Source organism: Scyliorhinus canicula, chromosome 17 (genome assembly GCF_902713615.1).
Source record: "Scyliorhinus canicula chromosome 17, sScyCan1.1, whole genome shotgun sequence".
Lineage (NCBI taxonomy): Eukaryota > Metazoa > Chordata > Chondrichthyes > Carcharhiniformes > Scyliorhinidae > Scyliorhinus > Scyliorhinus canicula.
Genome location: NC_052162.1, coordinates 86,128,120 through 86,151,486, shown reverse-complemented (window position 1 = coordinate 86,151,486; position 23,367 = coordinate 86,128,120). Strand labels below are relative to the sequence as shown.

Here is a 23,367-nt window from a genome sequence, read left to right as displayed (position 1 = left end):
GGGGAAACCATTATTGATCTTCCTCTGGGGCCAGTGGAATACGGGCTCTCTAGGTACGGGGCAGAGGTCAACACCTGGGGCTCGTTATGAGCTAACAGAAAAGCTGACCAAAACGGGGCCTGGTGTGGTTAATCCTCCCAGCTAGGATTGTCATGGGAGTGAAATACTGCATTATGCAGACCATTGTAAATAGTGTAAATAAATCTATGTTTGTTTACTGCCAGCTTTAGCGGAATCATTAAACTGGCGACAAGGATTAAAGGAAGCTCCGCATTTGTTCCGGGATTCAGCAGAAATTTATTGTTTGAGAATATAACGTCATGCCGGTTAGGATGCCATCACTTGGAAAGTTGGAAGCCTTTGATGCATCTGGAAGATTGGAACCACGCGTGAGGTATTTTTTTCCAGGTGAATGGGATTTTTGGGGAAGACCAACAGGATGTTCTCAACCTGACTACCTCACAGGGTCCAGATGCTTGGGATCATAAAAAGCTTGATTTACCCGGCTGCACTGGACTCCAAGTCTTTTCAGGAGTTGTTTGCTTTGTTTTTGAACACTATGATTCAATAACTTCCATAATTATGAAATGTTGTTGTTTTAATATAGTGGTGCAGTCTCGTCTCCAGGTGAATCAGTCACTGACGTTTTGACCCACCTGTGGCGTTTGGCTGCAAACTGCGAGTTCAAGCCATCTCTGTTGAGGGACCAGCTCATGTGGGGGATTAATCAATAAAGGTATTCAGGAACTGCAGGGTTCCATGGACTATGGCGTCCACAGTCTGGGCTGCTCACCCTTTCGACCTCCCTCCAAGTCACGGGATGATATTGGACTGACCAGACTTCCTCTGACAGATCAGCTCCAAGGCAATTCTGAGGTAGAGTTCGGGTCTCAAGCTCTGCCGCTACCCGGTGAGAGTCTTACCCGAGGATGAAGGAGATAGCCGGCTGTAATGCCAACTGTGTAGTCAAATGAGTCATGAGGGTCAGGGTCACCCAGTTCGATGCAGGAAGCACAGATCATGGTAGCTACCTAGGTCGCCACGAACCAGGGCTTTGCACGTGGATGCCCCAGATGAGGATGACTGATTAATGCAATTAAACTGTGTCTTGGCTCCGAGAGTTGTACCAATCACGATCACCTTGCAGGTCAATGACTATCCAGTGCTGATGGAAATGGACACTGGAGCTGCCGTTTGCATTGTCAATCTCCGCACATTTCGGCGGCTCAGCACTGTGATCATGCCACTGGCATTGCGTGACACTAGAACGAGATTGGCAATCTACATGGGAGAGACTTTGGAGATTGTAGGGACCACCATGACTCCGATAACGTACGGGAAGCAGTTGGTCTGCCTTCCTTTGGCTGTGGTGCAGGGACTGGGTTCAAACTTGTTGAAGCGAGACTGGTTCAGAGTCCTCCGTTTCGACGGGAAACAGGTCTAGGAAACCACTCAATCGCATCAAACTGCTAAAAGATCTAAATGAAACTGGACGGACGATCTGCCGTTGACCTAGGCACTTGAAACAACAAAGGCAAACTCAGTCCGGTCAACCCTGCAAAGTCCTCTTTATTGACATCTGCAATTGTGCCAAAATTGGAAGAGCACAGATGAGTCTGCCATACATTTACTCACGAAATCATACCCTACAGATAATGCCCCAGACATCACATGAAGCAGCAAGAGGGATAAACATACTTGACTTTATCCTTACCAAACTGCCTGCCACAAATGTAACTGTCTATGATGGAATCGGCAGGAGTGGCTATCACACCGCCCTTGTGGGGACAAAGTTCTGTCTTCACATTAAGGGTACCCTCCATCATATTGTGCAGCACTACCACTGTGCTAAATGGGATAGACTTTGAACAGATCCAGCAACTCAAAACTGGTCATCCATGAGGTGTTGTGGGTCATCAGCAACAGCAGAATTGTATTCAACCACAATCTGCTCCCTCATAGCCCGGCATATCCCCCCCTCTACCCATTACCACCAGGCCAGGGGAACAACCCTGGTTCAATGAAGAGTGCAGGAGAGCATGTCAGGAACAACACCGAAAAATGAGGTGTCTCCCTGGTGAAGCTGCAACACAGGACTACTTGTGTGCCAAACAGCATAAGCAGCAAGTAATAGACAGAGCTAAGCAGTTCCACAACCAACAGATCAGATCTAAGCTCTGCAGTCCAGCCACAACCAGCTGTGAATGGTGGTGGACAATTATCAACTCACTGGAGACGGCAACTCCACAAATATCCTCATCCTCAATGATGGACACGTCCAACACATATATACAAAAGATAAAGGGCAGCACGGTAGCATAGTGGTTAGCACAATTGCTTCACAGCTCCAGGGTCCCAGGTTCGAATCCCGGCTTGGGTCACTGTCTGTGCGGAGTCTGCACGTTCTCCTAGTGTGTGCGGGGGTTTCCTCCGGGTGCTCTGGTTTCCTCCCACAGTCCAAAGATGTGCAGGTTAGGTGGATTGGCCATGCTAAATTACCCTTAGTGTCCAACATTGCCCTTAGTGTTGGGTGGGGTTGCTGGGTTATGGGGATAGGGTGGAGGTGTGGGCTTGGGTAGGTTGCTCTTTCCAAGAGCCGGTGCAGACTCGATGGGCTGAATGGCCTCCTTCTGCACTGTACATTCTATGAAATAAGGCTGAGGCATTCACAACAGTCTTTAACCAGAAGTGCTGTGGTGATGATTTATCTCGATCTTCTCCGGAGCAGGAGCAGATTTACAATGAAACACACTGTTTATGGGCACAGAGCCCTGATCAATGGGTGGGGCCCCCAACCATTGGCTGTCTTGTTGTACGGTCGCATATGGTACTGGAACACTCAGAGTCAAATAAGCTGGACTGCATGTCAACATGGCCAGTTTGCAGGGCAGCCAATCAGAGGTTGATTACTGGGGATAAAACAAATTATTGCGGATGCTAGAATCACAAAGAAAAACAAAAAATACTGGACAATCTCAGCAAGTCTGACAGCATCTGTGAAGAGAGAAGGGGGCAGAGCAGACCCCAATCTCACCCCAGGCCAGCAGCAGGCACGTGTAGGTAAGGCAGGCTGCCTCGAGGACCTCTGGCGAGCGAGGTGAGAATGGAAGAGTATGAGCGGACTTCGGCTTCGGGGGAGGCTCGGAGGGGATGGGGATGGGAGGGAGAGAGTGAGCATGTTGAGGGGGGGGGAAGAGTTTGCTGGGGGTTCGCGAAAGAAAGAGTTTGTTAGGGTCATCCAGACGGAGGGAGAGAGTATGAGGGGGTTGCAGACGGAAGGCAAAAGTGAGAGGTTTATGGGGTGGAGAATGTATCAGGGATTTGCGATGGAGGGAGTGTGTGTTTGAGGGTTTCAGGAAAGGGAGAGCTTGTGAGGGTATTGAAGATGTGAGAGGGTTGCGAGAGAGAGAGATTATGAGGTTTTGCAGGGATGGAGAGCGTATGAGGGGTTTGCAAGGGAGGGAGAGTTTGTGAGGGGGTTGCAGATGGAGGGAGAGTGTGTGAGCATTTGTGGGAAGAGAAAGTTTGTGAGGGGGTTGCAGACAGAGGGAGTGTGTGAGGGATGTATAGGCGGAGGCATTGTTTGTGAGGAGGTTGGGGAGGGAATGTTTATGTGGGGTTTGCATACGGAGGGTGATTTTGTGAGAGGTTGTGGGCAGACAGAGTGTTTCAGGGGGTTGTGAGGGAGGGAGAGGTTATAAGGGGTTTGCGGGAGAAGCAAGTTTGTGAGGGGCTTGCATGGGAGGGAGTGTCAGTGAGGGATTTGCGGGAGAGGTTGTGAGGGGGTTGCAAGGCTGGGAGAGTATGTGAGGGGTTTGCAGGAGAGGGAGAAGTTTGAGGAGTTTGCGGGGCGGGAGAGTGGGTGAGGAGGTTTGCGGGAAGGATACTGTGTGTGAGGGGAGATTTGGTGAGGGGTTTGCGAGGGAGACTTTGTATGGGTTGCGGGGGGCGGGAGAGTTTGTGAAGGTGTTGGGGAGGAAGAGTTTATGAGGGGTTTGCAGGGAGGGAGAGTTTGTGAGGGGTTTGCGATGGAGGGAGAGTTTGTGAGGGGTTTGCAGTTGGAGGAAGAGTTTGTGAAGGGGTTGCAGGGGAGGGTGAGTTTGTGAGGGGGTTGTGAGGGAAGAAGTGTATGTGAGGGGTTTGCGACGGAGGGAGAGTTTGTGAGGGAGTTGGGGGTGGGAGAGTTTGTGAGGGGTTTGCGAGGAGAGTTTTTGAAGTTGCTGGGGGAAGCTGTGTTTTTAAAGGGGTTGTGGTGAGGGAAAGTTTGCGAAAGGGGAAGGGAGAGGTTGTGCATGGATTGCAAGGGAAGATGAGTTTCTGAGGGGGTTCGGAGGGAGGGAGAATGTGTGAGGGGTTTGCGACGGAGGGAGAGTTTGTGAGGGGTTTGCAGGGAGAGAGAGTTTGTGAGACGTTTGCAGGGAGAGAGGGTTTGCGAGGAGTTTGCAGGGAGGGAGAGTTTGGGTAAGGGGTTGGGGTGGAAGTGTTTTTGAGGGGGTTGCGGGAAGGGAATATTTGCGTTGAGGGTTAGGGAAATGTTGTGAGTAGTTCTGGGGAGGGTGAGTTTGTAAGGGGGTTGCAAGGGAGGGAGAGTGTCTGAGGGGTTTCCGAGGGAGAGTCAATTTGTGAGGGGGTTATGAGGGGGTGAGAGTTAAAGAGTTTTGCAGACAGAGGGAAAGCGTGTGAGGGGTTTGCGAGGTATGCTTATAAGGGGTTCAGCAGAGTGAGGGAGGATGTGTTTGTGAGGGGCACATATGGAGCAAGAGTGTGTGAGGGGATTGTGGGGACCGTGGGTTTGTGTGGAGTTTGCGGGGAGAGAGCGTATCAGAGGAGTTTGCAGATGAAGAGTCCGTGAGGAGCATGCAGACGGAGGGTGAGTGTGTGAGGGGGTTGCAGTGAGGGTGAGTTTGTGAGGGGTACAGATGGAGCAAGAGTGTGTGATGGGGTTGTGGGAAGCATGAGTTTCTGATGAGTTTGCGGGGAGAGTGTCAGAGGAGTTTGCAGATGGAGGGATAGTTTGCGAGGGAATTAAGGGGGAGGTAGAGTTTGTGAGGGAGTTAATGGGGAGGGTGTGGTAGTCACCACTGTTGTATTGTGTATACTGCATACGAGTACGGCCCCTGTACAACAGGTACCAGGGTAGATCCCTGCCTGCTGGCTCCGCCCAGTAGGCGGAGTATAAATGTGTGGGCTCTCCGAGCTGCAGCCATTTCAGCAGCAGCTGCGGGAGGCTCCACATCTCTGCGTAATAAAGCCTTGATTACTCTCTACTCTCGTCTTGTCGTAATTGATGGTGCATCAGAGAGTTTGTGAGTGGGTTTCAGATGGAGGGGAAGTTTGTGAGGGGTTTGCAGATGGACAGAAAGTCTGTCAGTGGTTTTTGGTGGGGTGTTTCTGAGGAGGTTGTGGGAGAGAGAGTTTGTGGGGAGTTTACAGATGGAGGGAGAGTTTGTGAGGGGGTTGTGGAGAGGACGGGTTTGTGATGAGGTTGCAGGGAGGGAGAGGGTGTGAGGGGTTTGCAGACAGAGGTAGTGTTTATGAGGGGATTAAGGGGAGTGAAAGTTTGTGAGGGGTTTACAGATAGAGGAAGAGTTTGAGAGGATTGGACGAAGGGAGAGTTTGTGAGGATGTTGTGAGCAGGGAAAGTTTGTGCACAGTTTGCAGACAGAGGGAGAGTGTGTGAGGGAGTTGTGAGGAGGCACACTGCTTGAGGGGATTGTGAGGGAAGGCGTGTTTTTGAGGGGGTTGTGCGGAGGGAATGTTTGCAAGCAGGTTGACGGAGGTGAAAGTTGTGAGGGGGTTGCAGGAGGATGGGTTTGTGAGGTAGTTGGAGGAGGGAGTGATTGTGAGGGGTTTGCAGGGAGGGCGATTGTGTTCAAGGTTTGTGGTGAGGGAGAGTTTCTGAGCGAGTTGGAGAGGGAGATTTTGTGAGGGGTTTTCAGGGAGGAAATGTTTGTGAGGGGGTTGGGGAGGGAGTGATTGTGAGGGGGAGGGAGAGTTTGTGGGGGGTTGGGGAGTGAGTGTTTATGAGGGGGTTGGGGGAGTGTTTGTGAGGGGGTTGGGGGAGGAGAGTTTATGAAGGGGTTGTCAGGGAGGGAGAGTTTGTAAGGTAGTTGAGTGAAGGGGGTTGGTGGAGGGAGAGTTTGAGGTGTTGCCAGGGAGGGAGAGTTTGTGAGGGGGTTGCCAGGGAGGGAGAGTTTGTGAACGGGTTGGAGTAGCAAGTGTTTGTGAAGGGGTTGCCAGGGAGAGAGGGTTTGTGAGGGTGTTGGGGGAGGGAGAGTTTGTGAAGGGGTTGTGGGATAGGAATGTGTGTGAGGGTGTAATGAGCAGGAGGAGAGTAGACTGAGTGTTGTTTGAAATCCATGATTAGAATTGCAGTTTAATAATAAAAATTAATCCCATATTTGCAGACATTTACCTGATAATAGCCTGGGAGTGAATGTGCAAAGGTCTGCTCATTCAAATACTTTATTAGCTGCCTAAAATCAAGATCAATTTCTTTAGCAATATGAAGCGACATTATCAATCTGGCAGTCAAAGACGCTGAAAATTGAAGGCAAGTCAAGAGGATGAAGCTTGGGCAAAAATATAGTTTTATTACCTCTGATGATGTAATTGGTGATTTTGTAAAGAAAAAGTGTAGAGAAAAAGTTTTCTAAATTGCCATGCCAACGAGGGATGAAGCAAGACGATCTTCAAAATCTATCCTTCTCCCATCTTCTCTTGTTTAAATTCTGTGTTTCGAAATGGACCATTGCTGGTCTGATATAAAGGCTGCAGCTGGTCACATGCTGGTAGTTCTAACCACCATCGCCCTCCAGACTGGCCTTCACGGACTCACTGGACTTCACCCAGATGAATTTACGGCAATAACCTTTTGGATTTTGTGAGTGGAAGTTAACTTTTTTTGTTGAATCTGAACGAGACTCTGAGAAATACACAGAATGGCCGCGTATGCATCTTGTCGATTGGAGTATTCCCTCCTGCAATGACTCATTCTGAACAAACCCTATTTGTGATGCATGAACCTTTAAAATAAAGAGTTGCTAGGCGATGTTTTTATTAGCTGTACTGGTCTGTGCTGCAGCGGTGTCATCGGCCGATTTTTCCATTTCATTGCTCATCAGCAAGTTCCATGTTTGCTCGCCTCAAAACCCATACACCGCCCTAATGACTCATACACCGCACTTTACTGTCACTGACAAGAGATAAGCTTGGATTTCAGTAATTATTCATATAGGCATGTTTTTACGTGGAAAATCAGTTTGTGTAATTTTGTGGTTTCCACCTTTACGCTGTGGGGTGAGGATGGATGAGGAGGGATGAGGTGGTTGGGGGGGGGTGGGGATGGTGAGGTTGCTGGGGAGGGGTGCTGAAATGAAGGCGAGCACAGGGTCCCACTCACTGTAACTCTGCTCCAAATGTTCCCAACATCACAGCCAATTCGATTCACCCCACGTGATGTGACAAAATGGCTGAAGGCACTGGCCATCCAGGACAAAGCAGACCGCTTGATTGACACCTCTTCTACAAACATCCACTGCCTCCATCCCCGATGCCCAGTGTCAGCGGTGTACCATCTACAAGATGCACTGCAAGAACTCCGTCAATAGTACTTAAGACGTGCTCCAGAGTTTACGGCGTGTCCCGGTACATCTACATCTACAACACTGGCACTTCCCAGCTATGTGCAAAACTGCCCAAGTATGTCCTGTACATTACTGCCCCATCCGTCTACTCTCAATCAGCAATAAAGTTGATGGAAAGGGTCATCAATAGTGCTATCAAGCGGCAATTTGCTTAGCAATAACCTGCTCGCTGATGCTCAGTTTGGGTTCTGGCAGGGTCATTCAACTCCTGATATTTTTACAGCCTTGGTTCAAACATAGACAAAAGAGCTGAACTTCAGAGGTGAGGTAAGAGCGACTGCCTTTTGACAGAGTATGGCATCATGGAGCCCCAGCTAAACTGGAGTCTATGGGAATCAGGGGGGAAACTCTCCACTGGTTAGACACAGACCTGGCACAAAGGAAGATGGTTGTGGTTGTTGGAAGTCAATCATCTCAGTACCCGGCCATCACTGCAGCAGTTCCTCAAGGTAATGTCCTAAACCCAATCATCTTCGGCTGCTTCATCAATGACCACCCGTCCATCATAAAGTCAGAGGTGGGCATATTCGCTGATGATTGCACAATGTTCAATGCCATTTGTGACTCCTCGGAAATGAAGCAGTCCATGTCCAAATGCAGCAAGACCTGGATAATATGCAGGCTGGGACTGACTGGCAGCAAGTTACATTTGTGCCACCACAAGTGTCAGGCAATGACCATCTCCTAAAAAAGAGGATCACCCACCATCAACTCCTGGGGATTATCATTGACCACAAGTTGAACTGGACTAACCATATAAATACTGTGGCCACAAGAGCAGGTCAGAGACTAGGAAACCTGTGATGAGCAACTCACCTCCTGTCTCCCAAAAGCCTGTCCACCATCTACAAGGCACATGTCAGGGATGTGCTGGAATAGAATCATAGAATCATGGAGTTTACAGTGCAGAAGGAGGCAATTCGGCCCATCGAGTTTGCACCAGCTCTTGGAAAGAGCACCCTATCCAAACCCACACCTCCACCCTATCCCCATAACCCAGTAACCCCACCCGACACTAAGGGAAATTTTGGACACTAAGGGCAATTTAGCATGGCCAATCCACCTAACCTGCACGTCTTTGGACTGTGGGAGGAAACCAGAGCACCCGGAGGAAACCCACACACACACGGGGAGAACGTGCAGACTCCGCACAGACAGTGACTCAAGCCAGGAATCGCACCTGGGACCCTGGAGCTGTGAAGCAATTGTACGAACCACTATGCTACCGTGCTGCCCGAATACCAGAATACTCCTTACTTGTCTGGATGAGTGCAGCTCCAACAACACCCAAGAAGCTAAATATCATCCAGAACAAAGCAGACCGCCTGACTGACACCTCTTCTATGAACATTCAGTCCCTCCATCCCCGATGCACAGTGTCAGAAGTGTGTACCTTTTACAAGATGCACTGCAGGAACTCACCAAATCTCCTTTAACAGCACCTTCCAAACCCATGACCTAACCACTGAATAGGACAAGGGCAGCAAACACATAGGAAATCCACCACCTTCATGTTCTCCTCCAAGCCATCCTGACATGATACTATGTCGCCGTTCGTTCACTGTTGCTGGGTTAAAATCCTGGAACATCCTTCCTAAAAGTATTGTTCCTGAGCCACATGGACCACAGGGGTTCAAGAAAGCAACTCACCATCACCTTCTCAAGGGCAGTTATGGGATGGGCAACAAATGCTGGCCCAGCCAACAATGCCCATGTCCCATGTCTGCATAGTTCAGGGTTAGGTGATTTCAATGGCAAATGGAGCCCAAACCTGGTATCAGGGCCCTACCAGTGGGAAGTACAGTAGGGTTTCTGGAAGATGTCTCAATCTTACTTCAGGTGGCATGACGCCCAACACAAGTGAGACAAGTTTATAATGTGACTGCACCACGAAGTAAAACTGTTGAAGCTTTTTTCCAAAAGCACTGTATTTGGCAACAGGCAAGAAATGGAAAACAAGGGAAGGATAGAATACAGTCCAATTAGTGCAATCAAACGACAGATCTGTTCCTCGCTCAGCAGGCTGTCTGTCCATGAAAGAAAATAGGAATGGAAACTAAGTTAAGAAAGATGAGTCAGTAAATTTGATGTTGCATAATATAATAAATCTGAACAAATCAGATGCCACTAACGCTTTGAAGCATTGTTAGCCTCATCCTTCTATTTGTATAATCCTATTGTTCATGCTAAATGCTGATTGCTGTTTTTCCAAGTGACAGGGAATACATGAAATATGGTTCAGAATTCCAATTATAGCTCTCGAGGATCTGCTTTTCAGAGGTTTATTCAAATCGATTTGATGAGATTAAATCACTTTTATTCCATGTCAGTGCCCCTGCCCAGGTTTGAACTTCATCATATCCCACACCATCCCAATGACTGGGACAATCAGCGTGATTTGTAGCCGCAGTAATATTTGTTCCTCAATGCAGAGAGGTTTAGAACTCAAAGTGGTGTTCTAAATCTCTCTGCTCACAATGTATTCTAAACGCAATTAAATGAAAGAAGCCATAGTCCCCGAGGACCACAGGCTGCTCTCCCCTTTTTGAGAGAGTGCTGACTGGTGGTGATTTAACCTCAGAGTCACCACTCCTCAGGTGAGGGGTAAGGTTGAGAAGACGGGCCCTGCCCGGATAACCGGTATGGGAATTGAACCCATGCTCTTGGCGATGCTCCACATCACGAGCCGGCCGACCAGATGGGTTGCTCTCCACACAGGCATCTGGACCCTGGGCAGAAACACATTGGTATTCCAGGTAAGCGTTTTTTGCGCTGGTTTTGTGGTCCGCACTTCCAATGCTGCCTGCAGAAGTGCTGGGAAATGTTTCTACAATCAGGGGCTCCCAGTCACCAGCATTATTATTGGGCAGATTCTTAGCATCCCGAAAGAGGTTTAGATGCCTTGAGTGGTCAGGAGGTGGCCTGCAGTCCTCAACTCAGAAGCTATCCTGATTTGCTGTATGCGCCACATTCTGAACGTAACGAGAAAGCCAACTGTCTCTGCCAGCAATCGCGTCAGAGAATTCTGCTCAGATGGAAGAAGAGGAATATTTAATTATATTCATAGACACATAGAAGATAGGAGCAGGAGGAGGCCTTTTGGACCTTCGGGCCTGCTCAGCCATTCATCACGATCATGGCTGATCATCCAACTCAATAGCCTAATCCTGCTGTCTTCCCAATATATATTCAAATGGGAATCCTGACGTTGAACGTCTGGATTCGCTTTATATCACTGGTGGGTGTGGCGGAGACAATCGGAGCGAGAATTCCCGCTGCCGTAAACTGATAGCCCACCCCTAAACTCAATGTTGTGAGTTGACTGTACTGTATTTTTAATCCGGCAATAATATACCCTTCAAGTTCTCAAAGATCAGACACTTTCCCCGCTAGTACTGTTGAATATTATACAATATAACAAACAGGTGTATAAAGTTAGTTCAAATACTATTGCTTCTTTAAATCAATCACATATTTCACCTGCAGCGAGGGAAGATCAGCGATGGGAGCGGGGAATTCACAAGGCTCCCAAAATGCAGGGGTCCCTGTGGGTGGTCCCTTTAGTTCGGGTGTCTCTGTGGTGGGGGTTCCTTTAGTTAGAGGTCTCTGTGGGGAGGTCCCTTCGTTGGGGTGGTTCTCAGGGGTTCCCCATATTAATGGAGCCCTTGGTCAGGGTCTCTCTATTAAAGGGATCCCTGGGGGGTCTCCCTACTAAGGGTTCCCGACGGGGAGGTCTCCCTATTAAGGTGGTCCCTGGGGAGGGGGTCTCTCTCTCTGAAGGGGGTCCCGGGAGAGGTTATTAAGGGGTCCTGAGGGAGGTATCCATATTAAAGGGTCCTGGGGATCTCAATATAAAGGGGATCCTTGAAGGTAGGTCAGGTCACACCTGTATTTTGGGGAAGGAGGGCACCCAGGCAATCCAGGGTGCCGGGGTTGCTTTGTGGTGTGGTGGGGGTGGGGATGGGGGGAGGTTGCAGGCCGCAGGACTTCACTATTGGGCTGCCCGCTCAAAATGGCGGCCTGATTCTGGGATTCCCTCAGGAATCGCTCATGTTCTTCGCCACGCATAAATTTGCATGGCAACGGATACGGAATTGCTTCCCGATTTGCACTCTCAAGAGTAGTTTGTAAATCGGTTGCAATTCCCCTCCTGCGGGTGAACACCAGGCTGGATTCTCTGTCGGCGGGATCCTCCATTTCGCCACTAGCGCACTCACGCCGCTGATTTCCCGACGCCGTGAGGTTGCCCACAATGGGAAATCCAATTCGCCGGCTGACGGCCGGGGCATGCCACACCAGAAAACGGGTGCGGCAGGATGCAGGATCTCACATACACATCTTCCGGCCTCGTTACACTCACGCTCAAGCGTAACGAGGTCAGCGAATAATGGGAGAGGCCAAAAATGAGATACGCACTGGGCGCCAAGCAGATTGCGATGCAACCGGCCCACTCCTGTAGGCGGTATTGGGATCTCGCTGGAGTGTGGCATGAAACCAATTATCACCTCTTAAGCTCCATTTCCATAGAGAGCGACCCTATATCCAACAGCCCCCCCGTCATTCAGCGGCCTCCCCAGCGAGTGCTGACGCTGGCACCGATTGGTACTCCTTTTGAAAAACGTGAACCTGCGGAAGGGTTTCCGTGGGGAGCCAAGGAGGAGAGTAGCAATCTTTGCTCACAGGGAAAGAGTCCGGGTGTGCTGGTCTTGACATCCCAATGCTCGGCGGGGTTGGGGGTCCCTCCATAGGGGTGGGCCACCATGGGAGGGGGGGGGTGGGGGAGGCGCTTGGGGGAAAACCGGGGAGGCAATCGCTCATCGCACCATCATTCCAATCCCTGGATTCCAACCCCGTTCCGGGAAAAACCGCTGTATTTGACCACCTGCCCCACCGATCACCCATAACCCCCACCGACTGCTAAGGACTCTGAAATGAAATTGCTTATTGTCACGAGTAGGCTTCAATGAAGTTACTGTGAAAAGCTCCTAGTCGCCACATTCCGGCGCCTGTCCGGGGAGGCTGGTACGGGAATCGAACCGTGCTGCTGGCCTGCTTCGTCTGCTTTAAAAGCCAGCGATTTAGCTCAGTGAGCTAAACCACCCCCTGGTTGCAGACTCTGGCTGCATGGCTGAAGGCAATTGCCAATAGGGTTAATCGTGATTAAGTGAGCACGTGACACATGCCACGTGCATTCCCATGGGTAGGCGGGTCATGTAGCATGTGGGAGTCATTGTCTAGCATCCCAATCACAACTTGATGCCTGGACACTGTGTCGGAACACTGCAGGAGGCACCACCACACACACAGCAGCCAACATCCGACCAACCAGGAGTGGTCCACAGCTCCAGAGACATTTCCATGTCCAGAGGCAGGGTGAGCACTTCAGAGGCCATCATTCTCTGTGTGGTTTTGGTGAACCTCAGGCGTCTCCCTTTTACTGCTAGCCGAAAACTCTGGTGTCTTTGACTTGGTTTCGACGTCATCCGTGGCCGTCTTAACTTGAGTCAACACAAATGTTCTGAGGTTAACTTGGCGTCTGGTTCACAACTGAGATACTACTTTCCCCAAATAGATCAATTAGTGTCAGGTTCTTGGGAAGGTCTAGGTCATCTCTTGGCAAAGTGTGATTTGGACTCTCTGTCGGTTCTGTCTCTGGCAGATTGGTTCTTGCCGCCTCCATATTCTATCGTCTCGGGTTTGTATAGTGTCTTAAACTGGTCCTGTCTGGACTAAAACGGTGGCAGGGATCCTCTTTACACTGGTGGCATAGTTCCTTGCCAGAACTGCTTGATCCTGGTGAATATGTCAATGTTTCACCTTATTCTCCCGTCGTATGACCTGATCCTGCTGCTTTTTGTCGACAATTTATTTTGTCTTAGGTAGTTTTATCAAATGGAATACTGTGCGTAGTTGATGTCTCACCATTAACAATGCTGGAGAAACTTGGGTTGTTGAATGCACAGTATTTTTGTCCGTGAGCAGGAATTGGCTTAAGCGTTCAGGCAATCAATCTTGTTCTCAGTTACCTTCAATTAATGTTTCATCGTCAGTACAAAATGTTCTGACAGCCCATTTGTGGCATGTTGATAAGGAGCAGATCGGATATGTTGAATTCTGTTCTCCTTCAAGTAGTGTACAAAATCTTGCAAAATGAATTGCGGCCCATCATCGCTGATGAGTTTTACAGGTTATCCAATCTTCAGGAGATTTCACCCAATCTCTCAATTTATTTCTCCACTGATGTAGTCTTCATGATGGCCACTTCAGGCTATTCTGAGTGAGCATTGACTAGAATGAGAAACATGTGCCTTCCAACCGGTCAGGGGAAATCAGCATGGTCCTCGTTACCAGGCCTCATCTGACCATTCCAACAGGTGTAATGAGACTAACAGTGGCAGGTCCTGCACTTTTTCTCAAGACGAACACATTTCTGCCTTTTCCTTGATTTTGATAACTAATTCCAGCCACCAAAAATAGTTCCTGGCTACATTTGTCATCCTTACAATGTCACACTGTTGTTGTGTCATTGATTTAATCCAATTTTTTTAGTAGTGGTGGAAAGATGACTGTCATTCCCCAGAGGTGGCAACCTGCCAATACAGATAATTCAAGGCTTCAAGTGGAATATGGCTCAGGGTTTGTTTCTGAAGTCTTTCTCCAACAATGTTTGGACACTAAGAGGCAATTTAGCATGGCCAGAACACCTAACCTGCACATCTTTGGACTGTGGGAGGAAACCGGAGCACCCGAAGGAAACCCAAGCAACCACGGGGTGAATGTGCAAACTCCACACAGACAGTGACCCAAGGCTGGAATTGAACCCAAGTCCTCGGGTGCTGTGAGGCAGCAGTGCTGTCCATTGGCCACTGTGCCTCCCCTTCTTCTTGGTTGCGTTTGTCAATAGTGAATACCGGCCCTGCAATATTTCGACGATTTCATCGTAGGTTTTCGTGCATAGTTTTTCCAGCTGTACTAGAATCCTCAGGCGGTTAAATATGTACCCCCCCCCCCCCCCCCCCCCCCCCCCCACCCCCTATGCTCAGAAAAGTTGGGGCTTTTATATTTATTGCTATTTTGTTTGCTTGAACAAAACAGTTGAATCTCTCTGAATAACAGCTCCATCGCTCGGATATGTTGAATTCTGTTCTACTTCAAGTAGTGTACAAAATCTTGCAAAATGAATTGCGTCCCATCATCGCTCATGAGTTTTACAGGGTATCAATCTTCAGGAGATTTCACCCAGTCTCTCAATTCATTTCTCCACTGGTGTATCCTTCATGATGGCAACTTCAGGCTATTTCACCGTATTCTCATCCACTGCGCCAAAACTCCCCACCATCTTTCACTATGGAACGACCTACGCATGCACAATGTGCCACAAATTCCTCAGGCTGCCTGCTGTCCCTAATTGGACAGGGCTGTTGGAGGAAGCTTCTTAATTGGCCTCCACACTTCCTGGTTCATAACCCGGGAATCGGTCTGTGGTGGGCTCACGTCTCGAACGGGAAAATCCGTCTTGTTTTGGGAGCCTGTGACTTCCTCAAGAGTCACGAGCATTGGCATCAGATGGTATGGCTTGTCACTTCGTAGTCATTGATGCACATTACAGGGGAGCTTAAAGATCTGTGGCACAGGTAGTTCTGTCCGAAGAAGCCCATCAACCTCTGCTAGCAGCCATTTTCCTGCCATTGATTGGCGAGAATACCTGCTGTTGAGAATGAAATGCCTGTCTGTTCCAGAACTCATCCAGGTTTAAATCAGGGGCTCAAATGGCCACATGGAAATCCTGAAATCTTGTTGAATTCTAGAGTTCTCTGCCACTAGTTGTCTCTGGCAACAGGCAATAATAGTCACTGTATGTGCAATTGCAGAGATCTTCCTTATGTAAAACTGTGCAGAGGATTGTGAGGTATGGATGATATCACCTGTGATAGCCTGAAAATTTCCAGTAACATAAAAAGTAAGTGTGAATCTGATCATGACTGCCACAGGCAATGCGTTCTGACTGTTCCATTGTATTTGAGTCTTCATTCCATGGGGCCACAGGTCACTTTTACTGATCTCCTTGGTGAAGTGCAGGGTCTTCATGTATTGGTCCTGGGTCATGTTTACAAATGTGAGGTTATCCATTTTGGTAGGAATAACAGCAAACGGGATTATTATTTAAACGATAAAATATTAAAGCATGCCGCTGTTCAGAGAGACTTGGGTGTGCTAGTGCATGAGTCACAGAAGGTTGGTTTACAAGTGCAACAGGTGATTAAGAAGGCAAATGGAATTTTGTCCTTCATTGCTAGAGGGATGGAGTTTAAGACTAGGGAGGTTATGTTGCAATTGTATAAGGTGTTAGTGCGGCCACACCTGGAGTATTGTGTTCAGTTTTGGTCTCCTTACTTGAGAAAGGACGTACTGGCGCTGGAGGGTGTGCAGAGGAGATTCACTAGGTTAATCCCAGAGCTGAAGGGGTTGGATTATGAGGAGAATTTGAGTAGACTAGGACTGCACTCGTTGGAATTTAGAAGGATGAGGGGGGATCTTATAGAAACATTTAAAATTATGAAGGGAATAGATAGGATAGATGCGGGCAGGTTGTTTCCATTGGCGGGTGACAGCAGAACTAGGGGGCATAGCCTCAAAATAAGGGGAAGTAGATTTAGAACTGAGTTTAGGAGGAACTTCTTCACCCAAAGGGTTGTGAATCTATGGAATTCCTTGCCCAGTGAAGCAGTTGAGGCTCCTTCATTACATGTTTTTAAGGTAAAGATAGATAGTTTTTTGAAGAATAAAGGGATTAAGGGTTATGGTGTTCGGGCCGGAAAGTGGAGCTGAGTCCACAAAAGATCAGCCATGATCTCATTGAATGGCGGAGCAGGCTCGAGGGGCCAGATGGCCTACTCCTGCTCCTAGTTCTTATGTTCTTATGTGAATATAGGAGAAGTACTCATTGGCGGCCTTGGGTGAATGGGCCCTCCTCACCCTCATGCCCGTCTCTCCTCCAGCAGTTGGTGCTGCTCTACCCTTTGGCGGATTCAAAATTGGGTCTGCAGGACTTGGAAGTTCAACCAAAACGTAGAGGTTTATTCAGAAGATGTTGGCACAACAGGCTGCGATGTTCGACAGCCCGCGCAAGTGGCCGATGTGTCAACTCCGATGACGTTCTCTTAAAGTGCCCCTATTCAACTACAAGGCTGCCAACAATACACAACATACCTGACCTGACCTCCTCCTCCAGTGCTCATACAGAGAATGGGGGTCCCCCCACCCCCACTCACAAGATGGCCAATGCACTTCTTTCTCTTGGTGACTCCTGTAGGTTGTTCAATCAGATAGAGTTGCACAATGTTGACTCATTTTAAGTGAAGCTCCGAGATAAATTTCCAGGAGAAATGTTGAGAAGGTGTTGCTGCTGAAGTCCCCTAAACTTGTCTAACACTGTGCAGTTAGTGCATCTTAGTCACCAAGTGGACACGAAAGCTGAACATAGGTTTAAGTTGTACTCACAATCCTCATAATGACTTGTTTCATTCCTGTTCAGCTGGTCACTGTTAGGTTATAGGGGTCAGGCTGGCAAGGGACATAGGCCAGGAACACAAACTATCACATGAGGCCCTGGCTGGAATCGTCTGCAAGAGCACTCAAGTCAACGCATAAACCCATTATTGTTATATGGACTTTGTGATTACCCCACTCACGTTAAAGAATGGAACATCAGAACCGACCTTCAGCGATAGCCTGGGAGTCCCCCAGGCACAACCATCGCAAGAAGGCAGGACCCTGGGTTTCGAAGCCCTGCGAAGACACCCATATCCAGTGATCATAGCCTGGCCAGCCTCCTTCACCAAGTGCGGGTAAAACCTAAAGCTCCACGGTGTCTGAGTCATACTTTGTTGAGTGAGAGAATTGTGAATAAAATTGCGTTAAACCACGAACCTGTTTTGTCCTTTGTTCATCTTGCAAATAAGGGCACCTAGGTAAAATTTTTGATTAATATACTGGTCGAAGCATCTGAGGTTTTACAGATACAACTGATATCATTTGAAATGACCTCTACCAGTCACTTTTGACAATTGAATTGTCAATCAGTCGTCTCTTAATGATCCTGATTAATATTCCCAATGCATGTCAACTAATGTATGCACTAAAGGGTCCGCAAGTGTCTGATTGATTTACTTTCTGGTGTAGAAGTGTAGGTTACAATTGCCGATGCTTAAATGTCTATGGAAATAAGTACAAGAAAATAAATTTAAAATCCAAAAAAAACCACACCAAACAAGTGCATCAGCTCAAGATCAAATCCTGGACACCAAGGAAGATCTTTCGTACTTAAAGTATTGGGTCAAAATTACCCCTGTTAAATAGTCTTAATATTCATGAGCAAGTCGTGATAGCAAAGGAGACTATTACATTATTTATTAATCTATTTATTCATCGATCAAATATGTTGTGTTAACATGTAGGGGAGTATAACCAGTAACGTACCGCTCAGCAAAGTATTGAAAAATATATATGTGCTGGGCAAGGAAATTCAGAATGCAATGAGTTTCAAACCATTACTGCACTCACAGAGCTGGTGATAGTGTGTTAATACAAAATCCATATATGTACAAAGCACTTCAAAAAAGGAATATATGTTATTCGCAATATAACAGGGTTGTATAATTTTAAAAGCCATTATTTAAATTTGGAACTCAGAGTACAACTTCACTCATTTTGTTTGAAACACAATTGAATGACTTTCCAATTGTTCCCTGAAAATTTTTGTCCTGTTTCCCAAAAACAATTTGTCTCTCTTCCACCATTTCATCCTTTATAACCCATCGTGAAGATTCACTCTTGGACCAAATCTCCCCTCAAACACTTGTGAAGAGCCGAGGATATTACTAAAGGTGCAATGCAACCTTTATTGGGAAAATCAATAACTTATGGCCATGAGCAGTTCATTCTCTGTCAAGAAATCCTATACATAGGTTCAACTAGAGCATATCCATGACATTACAGTCATAGATTTTAAACTTCACACGGGTAGATTGTTAGCCCCAGTGATTAACGCATTAATAGATGCAATACTTACGCCACAATGCCAGAGAAATGGAACATTTCAGCGGTCAGATATGATAAATAACTGTACAGGAATACGAAGAGAGGTTCAATCACACGGATATTCTCTGTGAAACGAGTAGTGAGTGCCGCGATGATTCCATAAGCAATGCCCACCAATAAACCGCCGAATCCCACGAGAAAGAACTTTATAATTCCAATCAAAATATCTGACACTCCAACTGAGGGCATGATGCAGAAAGTCTTAAAGAGTTTGTATAAAACCTGCAACAAAAAAAATCATGAAAAGATTCAAATATGTTATTACTGATTATCCTGTATATAGTAATCCTTTTGAAGACAAATTCAGTAGAGAAGAATAAAAACATTCAAAGACTGTACTGAAAGAATAACACACCACTGACTTAACATATGTTAAGTTTTGACTTAACATAACAGAAGCTGTAAATTACTGTTGATAATATCGACTAATGACCACTCGATGGTAAATTCACCAAGGCACTCCCAGCAGAGCTTCACTCATAGAGATTAGAGGTGGGCCTCCAACTCTCTGTTGCTAAATTTATGACCAATGTTCTCTGCCACAGGGCTCCTAGATCAGTGAATAGCCCCTTTTAATGTACTTGCATGTCTGTGTCCATCTGTACCTTTACTTTTCAAACAAACTAGCTGATCATGCCATTGAAATAGTAGCCAGAGTGAGAACATGTGAATGCAGCATGTGTTAGTCAATGTTGACGAGTCAATTTCCAGCCCAAACAAACTTTAAATATTGCGATTTGTGAAATATTGTAAAAATTACCAAATTTATCTCTGCTGTTTTAATTTTATTTCAAAACATAGGCCCAAACACTTTGGTTCTCTTGCTAGAGCATGGACTAATTGATATTGATAGATTGCTACAATTAATCAAGTGCTCCATTATCATTGTACCATGAGACTAAGGTGAACTAAATAGACCTTATGCTCATCTAGGAATTGCTGTGTTCCAAAAATTATTCCCCTCATTCCAGTTCTTGTTTAACATAGCAGTTAGAATCACAGACTGAAACAAAACCCAACATATACCTGTCATATATGCTTAATTATTTTCTTAGAATAATGCTGGTTACAATAATAATCTTTATTGTCACAAGTAGGCTTACATTAACACTGCAATGAAGTTACTATCAAAAGTCCGGAGTCGCCACATTCCGGCGCCTGTTCCGGTACACTGAGGGAGAATTCAGAATATCTAAATTACCGAACAGCATGTCTTTCTGGACTTGCGGGAAGAAACTGGAGCACCCGGAGGGAACCCACTGTCATGTGAGAGTACCTTTAAGAAATGGGTGTTTATGAAATGTACCTTTAAGAAATGGGTGTTTATCAGTGATGTCAGACTGTGGGTGCTGGGCTGTCTGTCAGCTTTTTACTTTTGTTTTAGGCTGTTTGCTGCAGGGTGTGTTTTAGTTTTGTTTTCAGTGTTGGAGCTGAAGCCAGACAAAACAGGTGTACTGTTGATCTCTCTGCCATGAAAATACTATCTCTTGATCATTTGGTGAATTCAGAATTATAAATGTTCTCAGTAGTGAATGTGAACCTAATGTGCTTCTGTTAAAAGGTGTTTCTTTTGTCTTCTGGATGTTGTTTGAGAAGGTATTAAGGATTACTTTGTGTTGTATTCTTTGGGGGTTGTATTTGAATTGATGGTTGCTAAGATGTTCAGTATGTTTTAAAAAGGTTAACTTGAGTTCATAGAATAAACATTGTTTTGCTTTAAAAAAATACTTTTCGATTTCTGGTGTACCACACCTGTAGAGTGGGCCGTGTGCTCCCCATACTACAATCTGTTAAAGGTTGTGGGTCAGGTGAACTCCATGAGACATTTTGGGGTTCTCTAAATCATGGCCCATAACAAATTGGGGGCTTGTCCAGGATAGAAGTCGATCTATTGGATTGGCTGACTGAACTTAAAGACAGTGAGGAGTGAGCATATTGTGGTTGCTTTTCAGGTGTGGTATTTCAGTTTAAGTAGGGAGTATGTTTTGGACAATGGCTCTTTCAGATGCTCTGAATTTTTGGGGGTGGAGACGGTCACACGCAGTACCTTACGGGCAGAGACTAAAAGCAGATTGGTAGATTTGGCAAAAACATTGCAGTTAACATTACCTGAAAAAATGCGAATAGATGGGGTAATTAAGGTGGTGGCTAAGCATTTAAAGTTGCCTGAGATACAGTTTGACTCATTGGAAATGGCAAAACTTCAGTTACAACTTAAACAAATGGAACATGAGAAAGAATTAAAGCAGCTTGAATATGAAAGAGAGGAAAAAGAAAAGGAGAGAGAAGAAAGGAGAAAAGAAAGAATAGCCCACGCAGAACAAAAAGAAAGAGAAAGGGAGATATAGATCGGGGAAAAGATAGAGAGAGTTTGAACTGCAGAAAATGGCCATGAAACATGACAGTCAGTTAAAATTGGCAGATGTAAAGGGAAACAGTTGGATGATAGTGATGAGGATAGTGAGAAAGAGCGTCAAATTCGAAGGCTTGGTGGGGATCTATTTAAATATGTCCAAGCATTGCCAAGTTTTGATGAGAAGGTGGAAGCCTTTTTCATTTCATTTGAGAAGGTGGCTAAACAAATGAAATGGCCACAGGACATGTGGGTATTACTGATTCAAACAAAGCTGATAGATAGGGCTAGTGAAGTGTTTGCATCACTACCGGAGGAGGTATCTGGGATGTATGAGGAGATGAAAAAAATCCATCTTAGGTGCATATGAACTAGTGCCTGAAGCCTACAGACAAAGGTTTAGAATTTAAGGAAAGAATTTGGTCAAACATATATGGAATTTGAAAGGCTCAAACAGAGTAATTTTGATAGGTGGATAAGGGCTTTGAAAATAGACCAAGTGTATGAAGCTCTCAGAGAAATTATACTTTTGGAGTTTAAAAATTCAATTCCTGTTTAATGAGAACTCATGTGGAAGAGCAGAGGGTTAAAGCAGCAGAAATGGCAGACGATTATGAATTAGTTCATAAATCAAAGCTTGGTTTCTAACGTCAGTTTCAGCCTGTGAGGGATAGAAACTGGGGACATGAGAAATACTCAAGTGGTAAAGGTAAAGGCGATCAGGTGGGAGGTAATAAGGAGAGTGTACCTCAGATTAAAAAAGAAATCTCGGAGGGTGGAAAAGAAATGAAAAATTTCAAATGTTTTCACTAAATAAACTAGGTCATGTAAAGTCACAGTGTTGGTGGTTGAAGAAAAGCACTGCAAAGGCTGATGTGGTAAAACAGGATAAGACAGTGGGGTTTGTTAAAGTGGCAAAGGAAAGCCCAAGTGAAGCAAAGGAGGTGCAAAAGATTTTACAGCCTGATCAAGAGGTGATTGATAAGAAGGTGCCAGATCTCTTTAAAAATGTACTTGTGTGGGTAAAGTTTACTCATGTGTATCAGGAGGAGCAGGTAAAGAAGTCACAATTTTAAGAGATATGGCAGCTAGTCAATCTTTAATGGTAAGAGATGAGGAGTTATGTAGTTTGGGACGACTATTGCTAGAAAATGCGGTGATATGTGGAAGTCAGGGTGAGAGGAGTAGTGTTCTATTATTATAAAGTAAGGTTGGAAAGTCCATTGAAGAGTGGTGAAGTGCTAGTAGGAGTAATAGAGAAACTATCTTGTCCAGGAATACAGTTTAGCTTGGGTAATGATATAGCTGGATTGCAGGTGGGAGTGATGCCTACTGTGGTCGATACACCAGTGCAAAATCAGACAACTGAAGTGTTTTTAGGGCGAATATCAAAGAACAAAGAACAAAGAAAACTTACATCACAGGAACAGGCCCTTCGGCCCTCCAAGCCTCCGCCGATTCAGATCCTCTATCTAAAACTGTCACCTATTTTCTAAGGATCTGTATCCCTCTGCTCCCTGTCCATTCATGTATCTGTCTCCATACATCTTAAATGATGCTATCGTGCCGGCCTCTACCACCTCCGCCAGCAATGCGTTCCAGGCACCCACCACCCTCTGGGTAAAGAACTTTCCACGCATATCTCCCTGAAACTTTTCCCCTCTCACCTTGAACTCGTGACCCCTAGTAATTGTGTCCCCACTCTGGGAAAAAGTTTTTTGCAATCCACCCTGTCTATACCTCTCATGATTTTGTAGACCTCAATGAGATCCCCCCCCCCCTCAACCTCCGTCTTTCTAATGAAAATAATCCTAATCTACTCAACCTCTCTTCATAGCTAGCGCCCTCCATACCAGGCAACATCCTGGTGAACCTCCTCTGCACATTCTCCAAAGCATCCACATCCTTTTAGTAATGTGGCGACCATAACTGTACGCAGTAAATCCTGGGATGTTTCCAGATTGTGTAGTAACAAGGTTGCAAAGTCACAGGTTAAGACAAGAGAGGAAATCAGAGAGTGAAGATAAAGGTGAAGTGCAATTATCAGAAATGATTTTTGATCAGATGGTTGGAAAAGAACAGGTGGAGGATGGAGCAGATATCTTTAGTTCGGGAAAATTGGCGGAGTTACAACAGAAATATGTAGAAATCAAATGGATGTATCAGAAAGCATACACGGAAGAGGAATCTGAGTAGATACAGAGTGTTATTACTGTAAAAGTGATGTCTTGATGAGAAAATGGAGACCTTTACATATGCAGGTGGATG

At 46.3% G+C, this 23,367-nt stretch overlaps 1 protein-coding gene across 1 annotated transcript in view; it reads right to left on the bottom strand.

The window, feature by feature from the left end:
* The window catches only part of LOC119952125 (sodium/hydrogen exchanger 2-like), a 230,432-nt gene that overhangs the window by 125,158 nt on the left and 81,907 nt on the right, over positions 1-23,367 (bottom strand). Inside the window, exon 3 of the mRNA XM_038775699.1 lies at positions 18,718-18,968. Coding sequence (XP_038631627.1) covers positions 18,718-18,968 — 251 coding nt within the window. The remainder of the gene's footprint in view (positions 1-18,717; positions 18,969-23,367) is intronic.